The 22,264-nt window shown below is 36.2% G+C and overlaps 1 protein-coding gene across 2 annotated transcripts in view; it reads right to left on the bottom strand.

The window, feature by feature from the left end:
• fut10 (fucosyltransferase 10) overlaps nucleotides 1-21,324 on the bottom strand; it is a 32,922-nt gene extending 11,598 nt beyond the window's left edge. For both annotated transcript variants that reach the window (XM_039758769.1, XM_039758771.1), the window contains exon 1: nucleotides 21,148-21,324. In XM_039758769.1, the coding sequence (XP_039614703.1) occupies nucleotides 21,148-21,228 (81 nt within the window). In that variant the 5' untranslated portion in view covers nucleotides 21,229-21,324. The remainder of the gene's footprint in view (nucleotides 1-21,147) is intronic.
• Nucleotides 21,325-22,264: the final 940 nt, after the last annotated feature.

Raw genomic sequence — 22,264 nt, 5'->3', positions numbered from 1 at the left:
AAGCAGAATACATTAGCAAAATGAACCCTGGCAAATAGTTTCACTAACTAGATGTTTCTGATTAATGTAATATTTAAAAATGGTTGAAAAAAACAAAAAAAAAAAAACACACAAGTTAATAGAAAGGAAATTCTACAATTACATTTTTACGTTCTGTGTATTTTGTTTTAATATAAACTACTGATCAATCATTTTATGTTCCTATTTGGGTTGAAAAATAGATTACAGAAACTGGCATCATCACTATAGTTTTTGGTATCAGGTCGTCAATGGGAATATTTCTAAACGTTAGTCTATGTTCAGGATATGACTGATAAACCTGATGTTCACCATTCTCATGTGGAAAAAAAGGTATGCCTCCTAGGCCAACCAGCACAGTGGACTGACTTATCTCAAACAGAAATGTGACTGACTTGTCACACAAAGAACTACTGTATGCTGTGGTTTCAATTGCTTTCATTTTTTTGGAGATATATTATGAGACATTTATTGACAAATACAGGCAAAGCACAAACGCATCATAGTAAAATATAGGAGCTGGATGGGAGCATGTGAGTACCAACAGCAATAGGTTTATTTACATAAGCAGTGTAGCTTTCAAAATTTTTTCAGAAGCGGGTTTAATAAAATGTGCCTTACAGCAAAGAACAGTCCAGATACTGAATTATTGGGTATAAAAAAATTATATTATATATACTCAGGCAGTCCCCGGGTTATGTACGAGATAGGGACTGTAGGTCTGTACTTAAGTTGAATTTGTATGTAAGTCGGAGCAGGTACATAAATTTAATAAATGGTACTGTTGACCGACTAACCAAGTGCTCCATTAATGAATGATGAATTCACCTGTCTCTGACCTTTTTATTATTTCTACTTTATTTTCAAAGGTGATGGTTTTTCTCTTCTTTACTGTATCACCAGCACTTGTATCAGATTTGTGTTTCAGAGACATTGTTGAAGAGTGAAGACAAAAGATTGAGATGAGCTCTTCTGCACAGCACTGTACACGCTATCACAGCAGGAAGGCACCAGTAGTCAACACGTCTGATGTACTGACAAGAGACAACTTCCTGCTATGTATGTAACAGTACAAGCTGGCTTGCTATTGAGAATGAATGGGGGCATCGAGGGGCAGTTCATCACCAGCCCACCTCACAGTCACCTCCACTACAGTATGCTGCCTGCAGTGTCCGCCCACTGAGAACGAACACGGTGCGGCCAGAGACGGGTAGTGAATTGCCCCCCCATTCAATAGGCAGCCATTCGATGCACACTACAATGCTAACCCCTGCCGCATTGCAGCATTACCAGCTGCCCACCGAGAATGAACAGGGCAGCCGCGTGTGGTGGGTGGGCAGTGAAACTGATTGCCGCCGGTAGCCGCCCGAGGGACACTACACTGCAGGCAGCGAAATCGCCCTCCTCCAGCCACCACTTGCAGCGACCCTGGGCCGAAGATGACAGAGCCGCAGTTATATAAAATACAACAACAACAAGAGCCATAGATAGATACAATAAACTATTTGTCGCCTGCAGGAAATCTGGCATTATACTGAAAACTTGGATGAAGAAGAGTCAGATAAAGTGGGTTAACTGCATTATGTAAAATCCAGAAAGATATTTGCATAGTACTGCAAAACAAGTTTAATTTTTCTTCTGTTGTTATTGTTGTTGTTTTACATTCATCTTAAAGGCAAAGTTACTCTTTTTACTGCACGAATTATCAGTTACTAGCCAACCCGCGGCGTACCATACGGCGCATAATCAGGCCGTTTTTTAATGATTTTTAAGCACAGGGAGAAAATTAACATTTGAAAAATTGGTAATGTAATAAATCAGCAAGAAAAGCAACATTGTAACAATGCACGGAACGAACCAACACACAATCGTCCATGACAGAAAACTGGCGGACCACAGTTGCGCCTTCTCTTGCCAGACGAAGGGATGGGGGTGCACGGCGCGGAGTGTGGAACGAGAGGAGAGGAGAAGGACGTCCATTCGTCATGCTAGTCTGCTGAATTCTCGTTCAGTATGTACTGCCCGCTCATGTGCCCACCTCCAACTCGTCACTTGAGTCGTTGGCTGCTTTTCTAAATATAATCCACCAAGACACCCGACCACGGTAGTAGCGCGGTGGGAGGGGGGTGTGCACAAAGGGTAGGGACGCAACCAGTGGGAGCGTATGAGTCGCACTTAGTGGGAATTCCACGGTTTGCAGCCTGAATGGGGAATCAACGGCTTACCCATGCCTCTCTGTGCCGGGTAAACACACTCTCAATCTCATGCATAATTATTTTTTGAATGCTAAACACTTCTGGAAAGATACGGTTGTCTAAAACGGGTTGGTGTGAGAATACAACAGTAAGTGAATGAAAAGATGGAACTCTGGAGAGAGCAAAATGCAACACAATAGTGAACCCGCGGCATAACAAACGCCGCATAATTATTTATTGATGGTTGAACACTTCTGGAAAGACACAGTTGTCTAAAAAGGAAGGGTTTGAGGATACAACAGAAAGTGAATGAAAAGATGGAACTCTGGGGAGAGCAACATATAATTGTCCATGAGTGAAGAAGACGCATGTTTGTCGCGGATGCAAATTGCTTTATGTAGCGTGTAAAACAGTTTGCTATGGTGCACACGGTCGTGCGCCGTAATCGAAAATTCGGTTTTTAAAGACTGCTTACTTCATTGTGTTTTAACCTCAGTTGTAAAGGATTGTTTTAAGCATCCCATGGGATACCCTCGAAAACTGTTTTACACGCTGCATATGGCGACTCACCTCCCATGAGAAACATGCCTCTATGAACAGTCAAGGTGGCTCGGAGGTACATGAGGCCTCTACGACAGACGAATATAAATGACGCCGTTCTTTCTGTGTCGTCGCCCGAGTTGGTGGGCGTGGCTCTGCGAGTTCTCGTCGTATCCAATGGTCTTGGAGTTGGTGGGCGTGGCTCCTCCCTGCGTGCGTCATAGGTGTCTTACTTGTCGGCAGCTTAGTGAATCCACGCTGCTTTCCATGGTTGTCTTGCCTTAGTGAATTATATATATAGATAATATACTATGATATAATATGAATGTTCATGCAATTCATAATAAACAATGTTTCTTATTAGTGGATAATATTTTCTGTTTATTAATTTGTTTGAAATTTACATTGTTTTTATTTAAAAATATGTGTTTTGTACAACCTGACAAACTGCTAAGCCCTCATTTTTAGGTCATGTTATTGCAAGGTATAATCAATCTTTTTATAGTCAAAACTTTTTTTATTTGCATTTAGAAAGAATATTATATAAAATGTATTTTAGAAATATGAATGAATCTTTTTTTTTTTAACCTGACCAAGTGTAACATTTGGAATCTGGAAAAAAGAACAGGCACTATTCATTGACAATAGTGGTGTGAATTAGTAAAAAAAAAAAAAAAGGCAGATTTTTGACATAAGCATTGGTCCTAGTGGGTGTGTGCAAGTGCAATGGACCCCTGCAATGGACTGGTGCCCTGTCTAGAGATTTCTTCCTACCTTGCACCTATGTTTATTGGGACCCCCGTGACCCTACTCAGGAGTAACTGAGCTTAGAAAAATGGTATGGTATGGTCAATGACATGAAAAATCAATTCAATTTTAGTACATCTAAGAAGGCTTTCCACCAAAATAAGTATTTTAGTTAGTAAAATGTGGATCACTACAAACCTAAACTAAAGGTATAAAACAGCAGAAGCCATGGTAAATGTTATAATGAGTGTGTCAAAAATTGTTGACGACTACTTGGAAATTAAATCTTTGTAGTCTAACTATGTCTACTTTGTCTGACACATGCAATTGCCTGGTGAATTTTCTGAATCAATCTTATTTAACTTATGCTGGAAGGGCAACAAATATGCAAATAATAATGAAGAAAAACCAGCATAAAATAGAACAGAAACTTGTCTCTACAAATGACCAATAAACTGTAAATAAACCTTTGAATTAAAATAATTTTCTGGAAAGGCCCTGCTTTGTGTTGTGGTCCTTTGAAACATTATCTTAATGCAACGAATAACAAAATATGAAAACTACCATTTTTGCCTATAAAGGAAAATATGAATAAACTGTTTAATACTGTACTAGTAAAAATTGCAATGTATAAACAGCAAAAATATATATACTTTATTACCTGTTCTACCCAGCTTTTCCCAGAAGAGTGATAAAATGTACACTACATGAGTAAAATAAATAAAAAGTAAATCTGACACTTGTGATCTAATCGTGGCAGAAATAAAAACAGGTTTTTTTGCATTATTTAGGATCTTGTTCTTCTGAGCTTTTTAAGCCCATGAGAAACTTTACTGTAAAATTAAGTGTAAGGTTTAGAGAAAAAAGTAATTTTACAGCAAAGAAATTTTTCTAGAACAGAAATAATAATTATCTCTATTGTAATAACAACACTGAAATGTTACAGAGCATGTAGGGTGCTCCACAGTCATAATCTCAAAAGACTTTCATTACACCAGCTCAAGCATGGATCTCATCAAAAATTATTTATTTGATCAATTATTTGCCCTAGACAAAAACTGAATATGATCTTTTGTTTGTTATAAAATGAGCATTCAAAAAAGAGGGATTGGATTTTTAATATGATAAACTGTTAAAGAGTTATTAAGCAGTAACTGAAAATCTTGCTATTTTTTTTAAACACACTTATATATTTAAAAATTCTTAATAATTATGGTGGTCAACTTAAACACCTGAAACTGGCATTGTTTTGCTATTCAATCATTTCTAATTCGTTTGAAGTGAAAATCACATGGATAGCCTTTTGTGTTCTGGAGACAAGAAGGTTAAAAACTGCAAAAGTCCAGTGAAAATCTCAACTTTTATCGGCGTAAGTTTTTATTTTTTTCTAGTTATTTATGTGTAGAAAGTAAAGTCAGACTACACCAGAAATAACTGTAAAGTTTTATAGAACTTCATGTGATGATTTTCACATAATGCTCAGAGAGACAGAAATTAAATTTCTTACATAATAAGAATGAAACATATAATAGATTGACACTGACGGTGCGGGGCAGCTCCATGATTCCTCTCTTGTCTGGGAGCATCTTGAACCCAACACCATCGATAAAGTAACCGGATAAGTTGGCAGATGAGGATACAATACAAAACAAAGGGTAGGTGCAAAAGATGCAGAAGTGCTCTTATTAAAAAACCTAACAGTGTCCAAAGTAAATAATGCAGTGCTTGAAAAATGTTCACTAAATCAATAATCCATAAAAATGGTGGACAGTATGGAGGTTAAAATCCAATAAATAGACATGACTTCAAAAACTGTAGTTAAAATCTGAGTAGAGACCGTCTTTTACAAACACATAAGCCCAAATGCTTCCCTCTAAAAACTGGTGTCTCCTCCATTTATCCTATTCGGACCTTGCAGCGTAAAGAGACACCTGCCAACAGGTGTATTCAACTTCAGTAAGTCCGGGCTCGGATCACCATTGCCAATCCTCAGTCAAACCTGGGGTACAACGCCGAGCCACACTCGTCTCCCGCTCATGCTCAGCCCTTGCGGGAGACTTTACTGTCAGGCCACTCCTACTTCCTGGTGATAACGCAGTAGGAGGGCCCCTTCTCCAGCCCCTGGCTTCTGCATGCCCTGAAGCTCCAATCCCAACCACCTGCCTCCATTCTGCTGCATGGGCTCTAGGTCTCCTGTCTATCTTTGTAGTACTCTTGCTTCGTTCAACCACCTTCAATTTCGTTGTTCCTTTGTAAAAGTGACAATGACAATAAAGATCTATTTATCTATCTATTTCATCTCTCCTGTTGGCCAGTCTATTATCTCCTTTCCTTCAATCTGCTTCGTTCTCGCCTTCTAGTCCTTGCACATCCTGTTTAAAACAGTGTGTGCCTCAGCTGCAGAAATCAGAAGCTCCTGGTGCCAATCCTGCACGTGTTGCCTAAGTGCAAGGCTGTCCACTCCCGCATTGCACACAGGAACCGCTCTCGCCACGCTACGCCGCCCCACCCAGAGATGCGAATGTGGAAATTAATTGTTCATTTAAAATACACCAACCAGCCGCAGACCTCACTTTACCAAATAGACAGATTTTAAATAAAGTGCTATTCTTTCTAAGCAATTTCAATAAGGCACGCTATTGATCTGTTGCTGCCATCTAGCAGATATGTAATGCTATTAGTTTAGTATTATTTTAGCTGACAACAGCAACTTTTAGTGAGGTTTCAGATTTTATCTTTTTTTAGATATTTATATATAGAAAATATAAAATTTTATTAACCATATTCCAAATGAGACTATCACTGAAATAACTGCAAATGTTTTTAGAAATACGTGTGATGGCTTCAGTTTGATATTCAATTTTATACATATAAATTGTAAGTTCACAGGTCAGTTATACTAGAGAACTAGGGAAAGTTAATCACATTGGTATTTGATGGGCTTAGGTCATGTATACAAAAAAAATAATAATTGCTATGAATTGTAAACAATAAGAAAAGACATCACCTGCTTGACAAAAAAGGAAAAAAAAATAATGAGGACCTGTTTACAGAGGAGGGAGGGAGATGGGCTTAGTTGGATTGGTTAGGCAGATAGTACTTTATTGGTCCTAAAGGAGACAAACTATTATAATAAATAGCAACAATCCTAATCAAATATACACAAAGAATGAAAAAAAAAAAAAAAATGTCCGACTTGGCTAAAGATTAGAGAGCAGTCACTGTGAAGGATTTTAAAGGTGCACTGCTATAGATAAGAAGCCCCAATAGTATTTCTTTACACATTTCTGTTGAATTTTTCACTAGTTAAAAGTAGTCAGTGTTAGTATGTCCAAGAGAGGATGTGCAACTTTGTTCACAATGGCCATCAAATTCGTCTTCATTCTCTCATCCTCTGCCTGCTCCGGTGGTTCGAGAGTGCATCCCATAACTAAACCAGCTTCTTAATTTGCTTGTTAAAGGAACAGGTTCCAGATGAAAATAAAAAAGGTCTTCTCTGCCCTTTCTTATGTAGTTCCATTTTTAAAACTAGACCAGTCCAGCTTGTCACAGATGTGTAGCAGCCATGTTAATCAGTCTCAAAAATGTGTCCTCATAATTCCTTACAGAAGCGTTTTAAAATGAGGATCTAGTGCTGGTGTTTGTTGACAATGGCTTTGGATGAATGGAATATAAAAGAAAAAAAAAAAAACACCATCAGGCCTGACAACTTCGCTAATATGATCTGTGCAGTATAGCTTATGGAGATACTTCACGCCAGTTGCCTTGTGCATATGCTCACTTTGATATCTCAGGCTGCTATAAAAATTCCAATTGCCCACTTACTTGGCTGGGTGAGGCACAATGCATGCAAACTTATTCTACCATAGCAGTACAGTTATCCATGTGCTTAAAGAGAAGCAATATTTATTGGGATTTGCCAACTTACAAACTTTTGATTGATGCTGTCAAGCAATGGATCAGCACATCGGAAATGCTAGACAGACTTTTAGAACAACAGCCAGCCAGCCATTTCAGAAGCTCTGCACAATGTACAGTATATAGACAGACAGAGTGGTTTCTCCTGGTGTAACTGAAATGCAGGGTGCTTGTCTGCAACACATTCTCCACAGTTGCCCCATCATTTCTAAACAAGTGATGTGGTTTATCATGTAGGAATCTGCTGCCCTGTTCAGCTGCCTCAAGTTAGGGCTAGTCTCTCTGCTGACCTGAGAGATGTGGCAATGCTTTGCTTAAGATCTTCATAAAGCCTAGGTAAAATAACTTCACTCATTTGGTTTCTGGTTGGTAATGGCATACCATAGTTCGAAATCTTGTATTTGTTGAAAGCCCTCATTTTCAACAATGATGTGGGCTCTCATATCTTTACAGGTAAATACTACTAGAGATTATTTTTTGGGCACGAGGCAAATTAAATGAAAGTTTGTAGCTGCCCACTGTCTCCAGTGTAAATTCCTTAGGCTCTACTCGTTTGGATGTTGACTGGGATTATGTTTATGGGTGATGTCAGGATAAATAATATTTCAAATTTGTTGTGTTACAACAATATTAAACGTCTGAGCTTCACAGGTTACATATGACTTTGCTTTTATCCAGTTCTTTATTGATGCACCGTTTGAATTCGTAGGAAGTCGACACATCTGCTTTGTGTCTAAGGCGCAGATTTCAAAGGAAGAGGACACACCATTTTATGCAGTCCTACCTACAACTGGACCCTTCCCTTTCTATGCGATGTAGTAAAGTGCTTTTTCCATAGAAAGACTTAACAGATACATTAGTGACATCTACTGGATCAAACGAAAAACAAACATTAGGCAAAAACAAAGATAAGCAAAAATGTACAGTAATTGAGCAGGATAGAGATTCACAAGATTGATCTTGAGACTTTAAGAATCAATATCGAATCATCTAAACAAAAAATAACGATTAATCAGAAAATCAATATATCTACCCGGGCCTACTTGTCAATACACCCCATTAGAGCAGAATCAGAGAATTTCTGCAAGTGACATGGCGTTATATATTTAAAGTTCGAGTTGTACAGGGAGAAGAGAAATGGAGACAGGACTGTTAATTGTGGCACTCTCACCCACATCTGAGATGCAGTCCTTCAGCTTCATAAACTGCGGCCTGCTTGATAAGTAGTCCATTATCAAGGACACCATGGACTCACCCACCTGAACATCCCTGAGCTTGCCCCCCTAATGGATAGCTAGATGGTGCTGAAGGCACTAGAGATATTAAAATACATAAACCTCACACACACTGTGGTTAGCTTTCTCCACATGGTAATAAGCCTTTTGAAACAGATGGATAGTTGCATCATCCACTTCAGTCTTTGTCTAGTAGGAGACTGTAGCGGGTCCAAGTGGTCTTTCTCAAGAAGATGCAATTAATCTAGGATGTGGGGTGTAAGAGAAACTGGTCTGTAGTCCTTAAGTGAAGAGGTGCCAGCCTTCCTTACAACTAGATCAATACAGAATTTTTTCCACAGCAGCAGCACATTCTGGAACCTTAGTGATAGACAGAACAGGTAGCAGAGAATACCATAAAGTTGGCCAGCACAGGACTAATTTTATCAAGTGCTGAAGCTTTTCCAGGGTATAGACTTCAGTTGTCTCCTCAAAGCTGGCCAACATTTCTAGACTACCCATGCTAATTGTCAAAGGTGGATTCTTCACTGGGCATACCAGCTGAAGAAATAAAATTTATGATGCAGAAGAAACTGTGTTAGAGACTGGTCATCTATGGTAGGTGGTAGAAGTGGGAGGGAAAGCTATTTAAAAATTAGTTTAGGACCTTAGGCTTTTGTCCACGTTCCCTTTCAGTACCTGGAATGCTTGAGGTTCTGACCATACTGTATATTTTAAACTTCAAGCAGTAACTGCACAGAAAAATATACACATTAACAATCACTTGTGATTTATTGTCCCATTATGAATTATATTTTAAATTCAGTGGCATCCTCTCGTTAATACGGCAGATTTGGAATACTGCAAACTTGGAATTCATTAAAGAGGGCATGTAGCCTAATACCACTTAATGATAGAAAATAAATGGAGCAAGAAAACTATTTAACATCTAAACCCTTATTTTTTGATTACTTTTCAGTCTCTATCTGCTATACTCTCTAGACTTTGACCTATTTAGGCAGCGGTTATTATTAGGTAATTAGCAAATGGTGATTAATTATACAATTATGAGCTAATTATAAGGAGTTCATTGGTAAAAATCAATAAACAGATAGCTGCATTTGGAGAAAGGTAAACAGAACAGTGAAAAATATATTTTACTGCATATGGTACAATATGTAAAACATCCTTTATACAGTTTATGTATGTATATAAGTACAGTGGATTTAGAAAGTATTCAGACCCCTTCACTTACTGCAGACTTTGTGCTTTAGATTTAATTTTAAACAGATGAATTTGCAATTTTTGCCCATCAACCTACACTCAATAGCCCATAATAACAAATTAAAACAGGTTTTCAGAAAGTTTTGCAAATGTATTTAAAATCAAATCACTCATTTTTATAAGTATTCATACCTTTTGCTCTGGCACTCTAAACTGTGGTCAAGTGCATCCTGTTTGCTTTAATTACCCTTGAGATTGATTAGAAATCAATCATGGAATTGATTAGAATCCATCTGTGGCAAATTGAATTGATTACAAATAGTTTAGAAAGGCAAACACATGTGTGTATGTAGTTTTACATTTCACACTGCCTGTCAAGATAAAAATCAAGCCATGAAGTCCATCTAATTCTCTGTAGACCTCCATGATAAATCTGTGGTATGGCATAGATGAGGGCAAGATTACACATAAAACCATTTCTAAAACATTGAGTGCTCCCACATGCACAACGGCCTCAATACTTGCGTAATGGAAGAAGTTTAGAAGCATCAGGACCCTTCCTAGACTTGGCCATCCCCCCAAACTGAGTAACAGGGCAAGAAGGGCCTTAGTCACAGAAGCTACCAACAACACAATGGTCACTCTAATAGAGCTTTAAACTCCTGAGAGGGAAGAACCTGTTGGAAGGATGACCGTATTGGTAGCACTTCATCAATAAAGGTGTTTATGATGGAGTGGCTATATGAAAACCAGTCTTGAGTACCAGGCATATGACAGCCAAAGATACTTGGGTCTGGTGAGACAAAATTTAATTCTTTGGGCAGAACCTGAAGCACTATGTAATGTGAAGATCTGGCACTGCTCATCACCTGCCTAACACCATCCCTAAGGTGAAACATGTTGGTGACAGTTCTTAGTGGCAGGCATAGGGAGATTGGTCAGAACTGAAGGAATAGTGAATGCAGCTAAAGACTAAGAGGTCCTTGAAGAAAACCTGCTCCAGATTGCTCACAGCCTCAGACCAGGGCTATGGTTAAGTTTTCAGCACTAGTGGCCAGAAACATACAGCCAAGACAACACTGGATTGGACTCAGGACACATATGACTGTTCTTGAGTGGCATAGCCAAAGCCAGCAATTAAACATCATAAAACATCTGTGGAGAGACCTGAAAATTGCAGTTTACAGACACTTGCTCTCCAATCTATCAAAGCTACAAAGAATTGATCTGCCAGGAAGAACTGGATAAAAGACCTAATCTGTGTATGAAAAGCAAATTTGGCAAATTGCTGCCAAAGGAGCTTCTAAAAAGTACTGACTTAAGGGTCAGAATACTCATCTCACTGGGAGGTTTCAGTTTTTAATTTTTAAATAAAAATTTTAAAACAAAAACATTTCTGAAAACATGTTTTTACTTTGCCATTATGAATTGGAGAATGTAGGTTAATAGGCAAAAATGGCATACATTTAATATTAAATCTACAATACAATAAAGCATGCAGAAAGCGAATACCTTCTCAAGCCACTGTACGTATGTATATATGTATGTATATATACATATACAGCTTTATGCACATAAAGCTTTTTTCTTTAGAAATTAAAATATACTGTATTTATACAAAAACATATTTTCTATAGCATATTCTATACACAATCATCAGAATATATAACAAAATGACAAAACTGAATATTAATTTAATATAGGGCTAAAGTCAATGAAAAACAAAACTGAAGGATCATTATGTATGTATAGTGACACATATTAAATTTCTATTGCAATGAAAGTTAATCTACAACAGCAGATTTAATTTACAAAATTGGGCTTAAGCAAATTACTACTCAATGGTGCAAAGCACTGTGGACTGCTTAAAATATATTTTAAGTTGTTACAGGTAAAGGCAGATGCAGGATCTATGCCAATACCAACATGTTCCAAATTAACAAGAAAAAAAAAAAAAAAAAGGTCAAAGTCAAACACGCTGAAATTACTATTCTTTACAGGGGATTTTAATACCCATTCAGACTAAGATCTTCTGTACAGAAACTTAAATATAGCACATAATTTTTAAACAGATTACTGAAGTAAATATCATTCCAACTGAATTTTTATTGTAGCATAATTTTTATTGTTAGCATAAAGCAAAACTACTAATTCAGTTTTTTGAAAACCATTTTAATACACTGTACTATACTGTACAGATGCCTATTTATGAAATCCCCAGACAGGTTATGTGGACCGTCAATTCTAAATTTAACCCCAGTGAAAATAAGGGAGGTCGTGTGCACGACTACACCTTTAGATAAAATGGCACAATGTCCTGGGCTAATTCCTGGTTCATGCTCGGTGCTGGCAAGACAGGCACTGGCCCTCCTGTGACCACAAACTGAAAAAGTCTGATAAAATAATTTTATGTTATACCTTATGAATGGCTAATAATATCTTCAAGTGGGCTCCTAGCTTTTTTCCAACACCACCTCTAACTAAAGAAACAACTGTTCAATAGTCATGAAACGACTATTTTTTTCTCATATATTCTATTGCAGTATAGATAGATAGATAGATAGATAGATAGATAGATAGATAGATAGATAGATAGATAGATAGATAGATAGATAGATAGATAGATAGATAGATATTGCAGTTTCTGATTGATTTTTTTTTTCCCCCAAAGTGAATGATATGCTATTGAGATCACAATGACGTGATGTTATCAAGTGTAAACAATCGTGGTAGCAAGGAGAGTAATGATTGCCTGGTCTGAATAAGCATTAAACAAACACATGGATGTTATGGTGTAAAGCATAAATATTGTGTAGGGGTATGAACATTTTGTGGGTGACGAGTATATGCATTAAGTATTGGTTAATAGAAAGTTAATGGACTGAGAATCAAACTTTTCTGCTAATGCAGACTATATGTAAGAAATTAACATTTTGGCTTTGTATAAAATTATAAAAGCATTTATCTTGAGCAATTACAAGAACTGTCAACAAGAACTTGAAAAATGTTTCTGCAAATTTCAAAACTCGTATATGTGGTGTCACTTAACTTGCATCCTTCTATATAAAAGCGGTCGGGATTGTCCTTCCGTCCCGTGAGTGCTACGCAGGCGCGGAGTTTCACACACACCCCGTCCATTTTGCAATGCACGATGGGATTTGTAGTTTCGTTTTTCCAGGTAAAGATAATTTTCTACTCCAGACTGTGTGATATCTTCTTCTGCTTTCTCACTATATAAAAGCGGTCGGGATTGTCCTTCCGTCCCGTGAATGGAAAGTGTAGCGGTGTTCCTCTTATCACACGACTTGCAGCTTGCGGTACAAAGCGACATGATGTGAGCAGAGTTTTGGTGCTCCCATCATTCTCTGGCTTTTGTGCGCGATGCGCTGGAAAAATAGACAAAATTATGTCTCTGGAAATAATTAATGTTGATGGAGTACAAATGCCTCACTGCATAGTAAATATCAGGGGGGTTCAAAAGGGCGACCGCAATATAGAAAAAAAAGTTTAAATTTCATCACAAAAATAACAGAAACTACGAGTATTAAAGTAATACCGCTCAAATGCAATATAACCAAATTAATGAGTTTGTATAAAATATCAAATTGATCTACATATTGAATTGCCTTAAGAAGTGGTCAACTTAAAAGTCGGTCGCCTTAAAAGGCGGGTCAGCCTAGTATTCACTAATTAGAAAGAAAAAAAAAACACATTTAAACAATTCTACTAAAGTTTTACACATTGTCTTCTTTGGAATAGTACTGTATTTACTACCAGATGATGCAAAATACAAATACACTCACCCTAGAGCTTCTGACCAAAAATGTATGTAGTATACTGCAAATGTTTCACTATGTCTCACTTACCCTATTTCCACTAACAAATAGTTTATCAATTTAGACTTTAGTAATTTCCTTTAATTGATAAACAAAATGTTGCACATATTCCTTATACCAAACAAGCCGTCAAAAATCTAGCAAGCAGCTGTTCTTGGGTGAAGGTAGGAGAATTGTTTTTTTTTGTTCTTTGCTCACAATAAAAAGAAAGACAAAGACAGTTGTTAGTTGTGCTGAGGCCTGCAGGTTAAAAGTGTGCATTCCATATTTGTGAAAGTTTATTTGGTTTTCACAAAAACAACATTTATTTCTTTGAAACTCCACCATTTCAAAATAAATAAATAAAATAAAAATTTATGGCTATTCTCTTCACGTTACTCTTGGTTTCCCTATATAGTAGGTAACCTGTCATCCCAAGCAGTTCAGCTACAGGTAGCTAGCCTTCAGTAATGTTCCAGGAGAGATTTTTCAATTTGCCAGTATCGAATTATGAGATGTGATTAAAATGGTTAGGTTTAATATTAATAACATTAAATATAAAAACTGGATGACCTGGAACTAAATCTAGCATATAAATATGAAACTATAATACAAACAGAAACCTGACTAAATCCAAGAGATAGGAATGAGTATAACATAAATAAAAACATATTATTTAGCAAATACAGGCTTGCACATTCAGGAGGTAGAGGTGGACAGATACATAGACAAAATTTTAAAATTATGCTGCTATGAATGAGTGTGATGTACTGTAGACATTTCACAGCTACTTAGGGACATGTAAAATAGAAAAAAAATCAACCAATTAATCAATGATGTTGTTTCTAATCTAAATAAAAGAAATGAAAAATAGAAAAAAATAGCTTTTCTATAAAAATATCAACAACATTACATGCAATATTTAAGAGATTGACAAAACATTTACAGTTTATTTCAGTATATCCAAGTCATAATGTGTTGAATCTGACAAAAATATATTCATTTTTTTCTTTTCCAATAACCAACAATAACAAATGTAGCTCCCTAGTGTAATTGTACTTTCTGACTTAGCGACTTCATCTACATTTACTACATCGTCTTTGCCAAAATTACAATATATGTAGATTTAAAAACAAAGTTTGAAAATGTACAGATATTGTTCAGCACCATGCTCAGACTGATTGTTGACAATGGAAGGAATCAACCTGTCAGGAAAGCAGGACAGAAATAGAACCACAAAATAATTTTCAGATGCTTATATTGTAAATCAATATGTGATTTGGGAAATGTAATTTAAAGTGTTTAACAGCGATTAGTTATATTTTATATCACTTCCTAGTGCATTATAGTCACAGCTATAGTTAAACGGTAGTTGTATTATAATTGACCACCCACCCCCTTACTACTGTATGACTAGCATGTTAATTTGGTAAATATGGTACATACTGTACATTAAACTTTTTTCCACAAAGGGTAGGCATTGCATCTCCCATAAAATAAAACACCAAGGTCCACGTGTGCTGTCCCTCTGAGCAATATGATTGTTCGGTTTGGGTTTGGTGGTGGAACAAAAGAGGATGTATGAGTATGAGACACACAGGGAGAAGTAATGATGCATGCTGAGACAGTTACTGTCAAATATAAAACCGAACATCGAGTGAGAAAGGCACCTTGAAATAAATAAGAGTCTCAGAAAGAGGCTTTACAGAAATGCACATGACAGTGAAGCGACATTCAGACAAACACAGAGGAAAGGTGCTAAAGGTAAAGTAGGGCAAGAGACAGTAAATATTTTTAAATGATTCAATTATCTGTCTTTGACAGGTACTGTGGCTAGTTATTAATATTATACAATATCACAACTGGAAAACATCTCTTTCTTTAATGGTCTGTTTTTTGTATGCACTGTACTAAAAATGTTGCGCTTATTAAGTATTGTTATTGAAACATAAGCTTTTTAAATAAATAATTGAAAGAATAAAAAATTCCCTTTTTGAATTCCCAGGCTTTCACATGTATAAATTTCTGACAATTTTTGAAGCGCATGCTCTAAACATCTGTTGAAGTAAGCTTTTATAATGAAAGACTCAAAATCTAAAGAGAAGTGTAGCTTAATGTACAGGTTGCTCTGTACCTGAAGGGTTTCAGTTGTTTGAACTAAATTCTTTACGCAAGTAGTAGGGCTTATTATAAATTGAAAAAGGCAGTCTATAATTTTGTGAAGACAAGCTGGTTTATGTTAGCTAGTTAGTGAACCAGGTTGGAGACTTACAATATGTTAGTGGTTCCCAAAGTGTGGCTTTCACATACTATAGATACCTTTAGTAAAATTAATATGTAAATATATGTGCAAAGTGGAATTATGCTAACATGGCTATAATGCAGATGGTCTGGTGCACTCTTAACTTTGCCACTTTCACTACCAGTGACTGGATCAATAAATTACTTATTTCAAATGTTGTAACAATGTTTTTTCAATAAAAAGACACATGCACTGCTTGATTTGTAATTTTCTTTTTATTACTAATGAGACTAATTAAGTCAATTTCACAATTCTGATAACATAAACTATCATTTTGCATAAAGCCTATATTTGTTTATAATATTAGCCTAGATTTTATTTTCATTTTGTGCGTATATTGTGGGCTAAATAGTTGCATATATTTTACACTAGCATTTGTAATTCTATTGCAACTCTGACACTAAGGAAATATTCAGGAAAGAAATTCCAGAAGTCGAACCCACATGCGCTGGAGCAGCATAAAAGGAGCTGCACTGAACAAGAGCAATAAGTCAGAATGGAAAGGAATTAGGCAGATAGCATTATGAGGAGAATTCACAAAGATGGTGACCATCCAAGAAAGTTCAAGCACTTCACCGGGCATGTCCGTAGGAAGATGATAGAATTTAGTCTGGGTCCAGTCACGAAAGAGCTAATAAGCAGTCCTACTAAAGGCCATTAACTGCTGTTTGTGTCACTCAGTCCTTTTTTACAAAACGCATCAGGTTATGCCAATACATTGAATCTATTAGAAAAACTGAATGTTGGACGAGTTCAACGCCTAGCTTGACACTGACCGGCAACTTCATGACTTATGGATAGAAACTGTCCCTGAATCTGCTGGTATGGCTGCTCAAGGTCCTGTACAGTATACCACACAAAACGTACAACAAAAGCAGCTGTGCAAGATGACAGAATTATTTAAAATTATAAAGAAAAACTGATATAAAGCTCTTAGAAGTATTAAAAATGCATTTCTTCACACAGGAAACTATAAATACATTGAACATGCATAACCGAATTCAGTACCTTTGAGAAATTCATTTTATAGTTCAACTATAATCTGAACACATTGAAGGGACCTGGAACAAATGAATGATTTATATAGTTGAAGCAGAAATATTAATAGCTTTCAAAAAGAATCTGGATCAAACACAATTAGCTATTAACTAAACTGTAGTGATTGCAACTGCTATGCTTCACTAAGTTTATAGTGAAGATTTACCTACTGATTGCATGTCAACCCCAAATTGTCTTCAGACCCCTTCTCACAGCGCTGAAAATGACATCCACTAATAAAAGTGATTTTTACAAAAAATGATCCAGAGAAAAGATGCAGCAAAAAAAATGTAATTAAAACTTTACAATCCCACAAACTCCCGGTACATTAACCGATTCTGAAAACCACCCACCCTCTCCCAACATATACAGTAAACAAATGTCATAAAATCATGTACCCCAAAAAAAAAAAACCCACAATGTACATTCAATTTAGTCTCTTTATCAGATTATCATATCTCCCAGTATCTCAGTTTTTTTCAGACATGCCAATCCCAGAATAAAAGATTTATGGCTCACACTGATTCCGATCCCATCCACTGTCTAGTCCACTTCCCTCAGTGTATCAGGAAAATTCGAGGTGGCCACCCCAAACTGCATCGGACTTTTGGTGCTCCACGAGAAACAATCTTTTTCCTGGCCTTAGATAGGTCATGTCTTTCCACTCCGCCATAAAGATCTGGCTTTTTTTTCCTCTTCTCTTACTGCCTTTTCGCACTCCTTTTCAACAGTGCATTCATTTCCATGGCACTCCCGGAAATCACAATGGCAGCCCGAAATCTCACAAAGGTCCTCCCTATCCAACCTGCCCATCTTATGCTACAGTGTGCTCAGACGGAAACAGGATTCACATAAAGAGACAAAAGATAAACCAGAAACATAAATTTAAGTGGCAGTGCTACAAAACAAACTAGCCTAATGGACCAAATAGCCTTCCCTGGTTTATCAAACTTCTTACATCAGAAAAATGGAAATTGAGAAAGTATGATATCTAGGGTTGAATGGTTCTTATCAACACAATCTTGACCTTATGCTCTTATTTTCAAAATGCCACCAGCAACAGCAGTGCATGCCTCATTTACAAATCCTTTGTAACTCACAAATGTATAATTTCCCAAACCTGGGCTAATTCAAATTGATTTTTTTATCCTTTACACATTTGTCTGATGTGTACTAAACGTATAACCCATGTTTCAGTCAAGATGTAGTTTACCCAAACTTTAGAATGTACCTGTTAAATGAGATAGCCTGAAAGGTGCTAATACCCCAGCCCTCTAGCTCAGATATTCCGAGCTGATTGTAAGTGTGTAGGTGCTAAAGGAGCAGAAGAAGGGAACAGCTAAACCAACATAACAATAACTACTATTTTTTAATCGTGAAGCCACAAATTTGCAACAGCTACTGCACATGCACCATCAAAAAGTTACTATATGGAGACAAATAAAGTCCTATCAATCTTCAATTTAAAATATGATATAAATACTGCATGCTGTTTTTCCCATAATACCATACTGGTGAAAGGGTAGGGTATAGGCTGCACATTAATGCTAATTTAATAATAAAAGCTTTTAGTAATATAGTGTACTGCCAAAGAAGTTCTGGCTGTGCTCAGAAGTCACATTTGCTCACTGCCAATGCCAGCAAAAATATACAGTATATCAATAAGTGTCTTCCATTTTGTAATGAAATATATGCTATAATTTGAACTCAAGTTCTAGAAAAAGAAATGTTGTGTTTAAGGTCTGTGCCATAAAATCTATTAACGTTAATCTAAGGAACCATTTCATTTGAAAATGTGCAACCAATACACATTGATAAGATTTGCTTAACAGTAAAAACAATTAATGTCACAGTATAGTAAAACAATAAATGTATAGACACTGCTTAAAATACCTGGAGACATTTTTTCTGGTTTAATAGAACCATGAAAATTAAATATGCACAGTAGTTTATACAAAATTCCTACTTCTTGGTCATAATGAAAAAAGAAAAATTGTACTTCTTCTATTAGGATATTGTTTGAGGTTAGAATGAAATATAGAAAGACTAGTTGCTAAACTGAAAAATGTATTCCTGAAAGGGAGCAGAGTCTGTAAATAAAACTAAACACAAATTCTGCATGCTAAGAAGGGATAACATTTACCTAGAAAACTTAGCAGCCCTTAAAGTAATGTAATAGTGGTGTAGATTAAATTGGCCCTATTAATGTTCAAATCTGGAACAAATAAAAACCCAAGGTACATCTAATTATTTCAGAATTAACAGAACAAAATTATGTAAGTCATATTATCTATATAAAGTATCTGATACACCTGTCCTATACTCGTTTTTTCTATTTCTTATGCGATTATAACTCAAACTGCAATGATCAGCCACATGACTCACTCACACAAATTGCATTTGTAGGTCAGTCCCAACAGTGTCAACATTGGACTGCAAGAATAAACTGTCCATTTTCTTCAGCTTTTATCAGTGGCCTTTTAAGCTTATTTGACTGCCCTTTCATCATGAAAACAAGTCAGAATATCATCTGGATGGGAAAGAAGAAATGTATTTTTTTTTTTTTTAATTTTACCCTGAACAGCCGACACTGAAGATGGACCAGCTTATCAAAAAATGAAACAGCAGTAAAAACTCTCAACTTGATGAAAACAAGAACAGTTTTATTTCAACACCTTTGTCACAAAAGTGTTTACATTTATTGTAAGTAATAAAGGGGAACTACACATAGAGATCCACTGGGGGAAGTTAAAAGAACGTTGCTAGAACAAGTAGGAAGTTGGGGCTAGGGAATGATGCTATAGCGTGTCATAAACATATTACTTTTGAGATAATGATCTGCTTTGATAGTTTTTAACAGCAGATACGACATATCCACCTTTAAAATAAGAATAATACATTATTTTAAACATTAATGCTACAAATTTTATAATCAGCATCACACAGTGACTATTTCAGATATCTGACTTGATGTCTACCAGTCTACCATCTGAAAACTAAATTATTTCCAGTATATTACTGTTACAAAAATAAAAATAGCAAAATGAGCTTGACAGTACACTTTCAATAAATATTCAGTGTTTCAATGGAATATACAGTATGTGCAGTTTGGTGTTTCTTAATGCATGGATTAACAAATTTAATTAGAACCACCAAACAGCTGGTCAGACTTTGCACATGGTTGGTCTTCATGTTCTAAATGGAATGCTGTACAGTACAGGCTTTTTAAGTCACGCCTCTTTTCCCTGCAAGCAGAGTTAGAAATGCTTTTCTGTAATTTTGGTGCACCATTCTGTCATTTTTTTTTTTTTACAGCTACCTGAATTTCATACATTTTTCATTTTATTATACTTGCAACTCACTGAATGCTGAAAGTTATTTAAAATAATTGATCTGCTTTTCTGCACATTTCTAATAGCACACACCACATATACTGTACATAAGCTAACCAAGCTTTCCAAAGCCAAATTGCAATTGTCAGAATAAAGTAAAAATAAAGTGAAAAATGGCACAGCCCCTCTTAAAATGGTACAACAGTACAAAACAGTACAACTCTACCATAGAAAGGGATATAAAAATACCTAAAATGGAAAAGTCGAAGTTTGCTACATGCTGGAGTTAATGGTTTATAATGTATGAGAATCTCTGATAGGTAACACATAAAGGCACAAAGGGTCAGGAGGACTGCCGTATGGCTGCTTGTAAATTGGACGTTACATATAAAATTCAATAAACGGGTTTGATCAAAAGATCAAAACTCAAGAAGCCAACTCACAAACAACTCATGTGCAGTTTACACAGCGCTACCATATCTGTATAAAGGTGAATGAAACATGAGCACATTCTAAGAAAAATGTTATCGTTGTCAAAGTATTTGACAAAACAGGATTTAAGCAAAAAAAGTTACTTAAATTCTCATTACAGAGCGTATAGCTACAAACATAAAAAACATTATTTAACACACCAGACTAGCTCCTAAGAAGTCCTGCGAACTGATTTCGCTGCACATTTACAAAAGAAAAACACAGCTAAGTTCCTACAATCAAACCTCGCTTCTCTCGTTTGGAATAAAATGATGCTCTGATCAGTTTTAATACTAAAGAAAGTAAAAAGTGTATTTTTCATTTCATCTGTACCTGGAGTGTAATTATAAGAAAAAACAACGTTGAAAAACAGAAGCAATACACACAAATTTTCTTCGAACCCCATCGTGCCATGATACTGAAGATGCTGTTCCCCACTTTACTGCAGGAGTACTATAGTTTACATTTCGTCATTGTGCCTCTGTTTCCAAGACCGTGGAATTCCGCTCACCAAAGCTCCAATGAAATCTCTTCCCGGTGTTAATGCTGGAATTTTATTGGAGAACAGACCTGTCAATTAACTAGTGATTGAAGTCTTTGAGAGAGTCGCCATATTAAAACAATTTCTGGTCATGTGAGAAGGGCTTCGGACGTCCAAAAGCACTTGAGTACTAAATCTAAGAAGCAAGACTGCATGATGAAAGAACAGCGTAGTCTCCTTTTCATAATGAAATAATTACATACTTATTGTGTTCAGAAATATACGGAAAATGAAGAGAAATAAAAAAGAACTAAAATTAATGACTGAGAGTTGTAATAAAATGAAATTTCTCAATGGGCTAAGCGCCTAAACTTCTTTTAATCCAGTTTAATGTGGATATTTTAATAACATTGTACTACGTCACAAAGTGAATAAATTAAAAAAAATACTAATAAAATTAAAAAGACGCAAATAATTTAACATAATTCAGCTGAAACACGTTCCTTGGCTGGTGTGTGCTTCGTAATAGCTCCTTAAGGACAATATGGTACTGTTTTAGAAACCCTGATGAACAGCAACTGAGAAGTATTACTTAAAAGCCAGCTATCATCTACAAATTTATGGGTTCTTTTAAGTATGGTATATTAAGTCTACTAACTTTAATACCTGTTTTGCGGTTTATATGTGTTGTGTGGCTTGTTTACTTTGGGAATGAGTTTGTTGGTATTGGGTTCAACTGTGTGCAACATGTCATGTCATTTTGTAACCTGCATAATCCAGACTACGGGATTATGAGCAATGGCCTGGAGCATATTCCATCTAGTATAGAGGCAGGAACAAACCTTTGACAGGATGCCATTCCATCATTAGGTGAATATATACACACAAACACACCAAGCATACACTATGGCCAAATTAATGTTGCCAATTCACCTAACCTACATATCTTTGGGCGGCAGGGGGAAACTA

This window comes from Polypterus senegalus, chromosome 7 (genome assembly GCF_016835505.1).
Source record: "Polypterus senegalus isolate Bchr_013 chromosome 7, ASM1683550v1, whole genome shotgun sequence".
In the NCBI taxonomy this organism is placed as follows: Eukaryota; Metazoa; Chordata; class Cladistia; order Polypteriformes; family Polypteridae; genus Polypterus; species Polypterus senegalus.
Note: the sequence above shows the minus strand (reverse complement) of the source record. Positions and strands in the feature narration are given on the sequence as shown.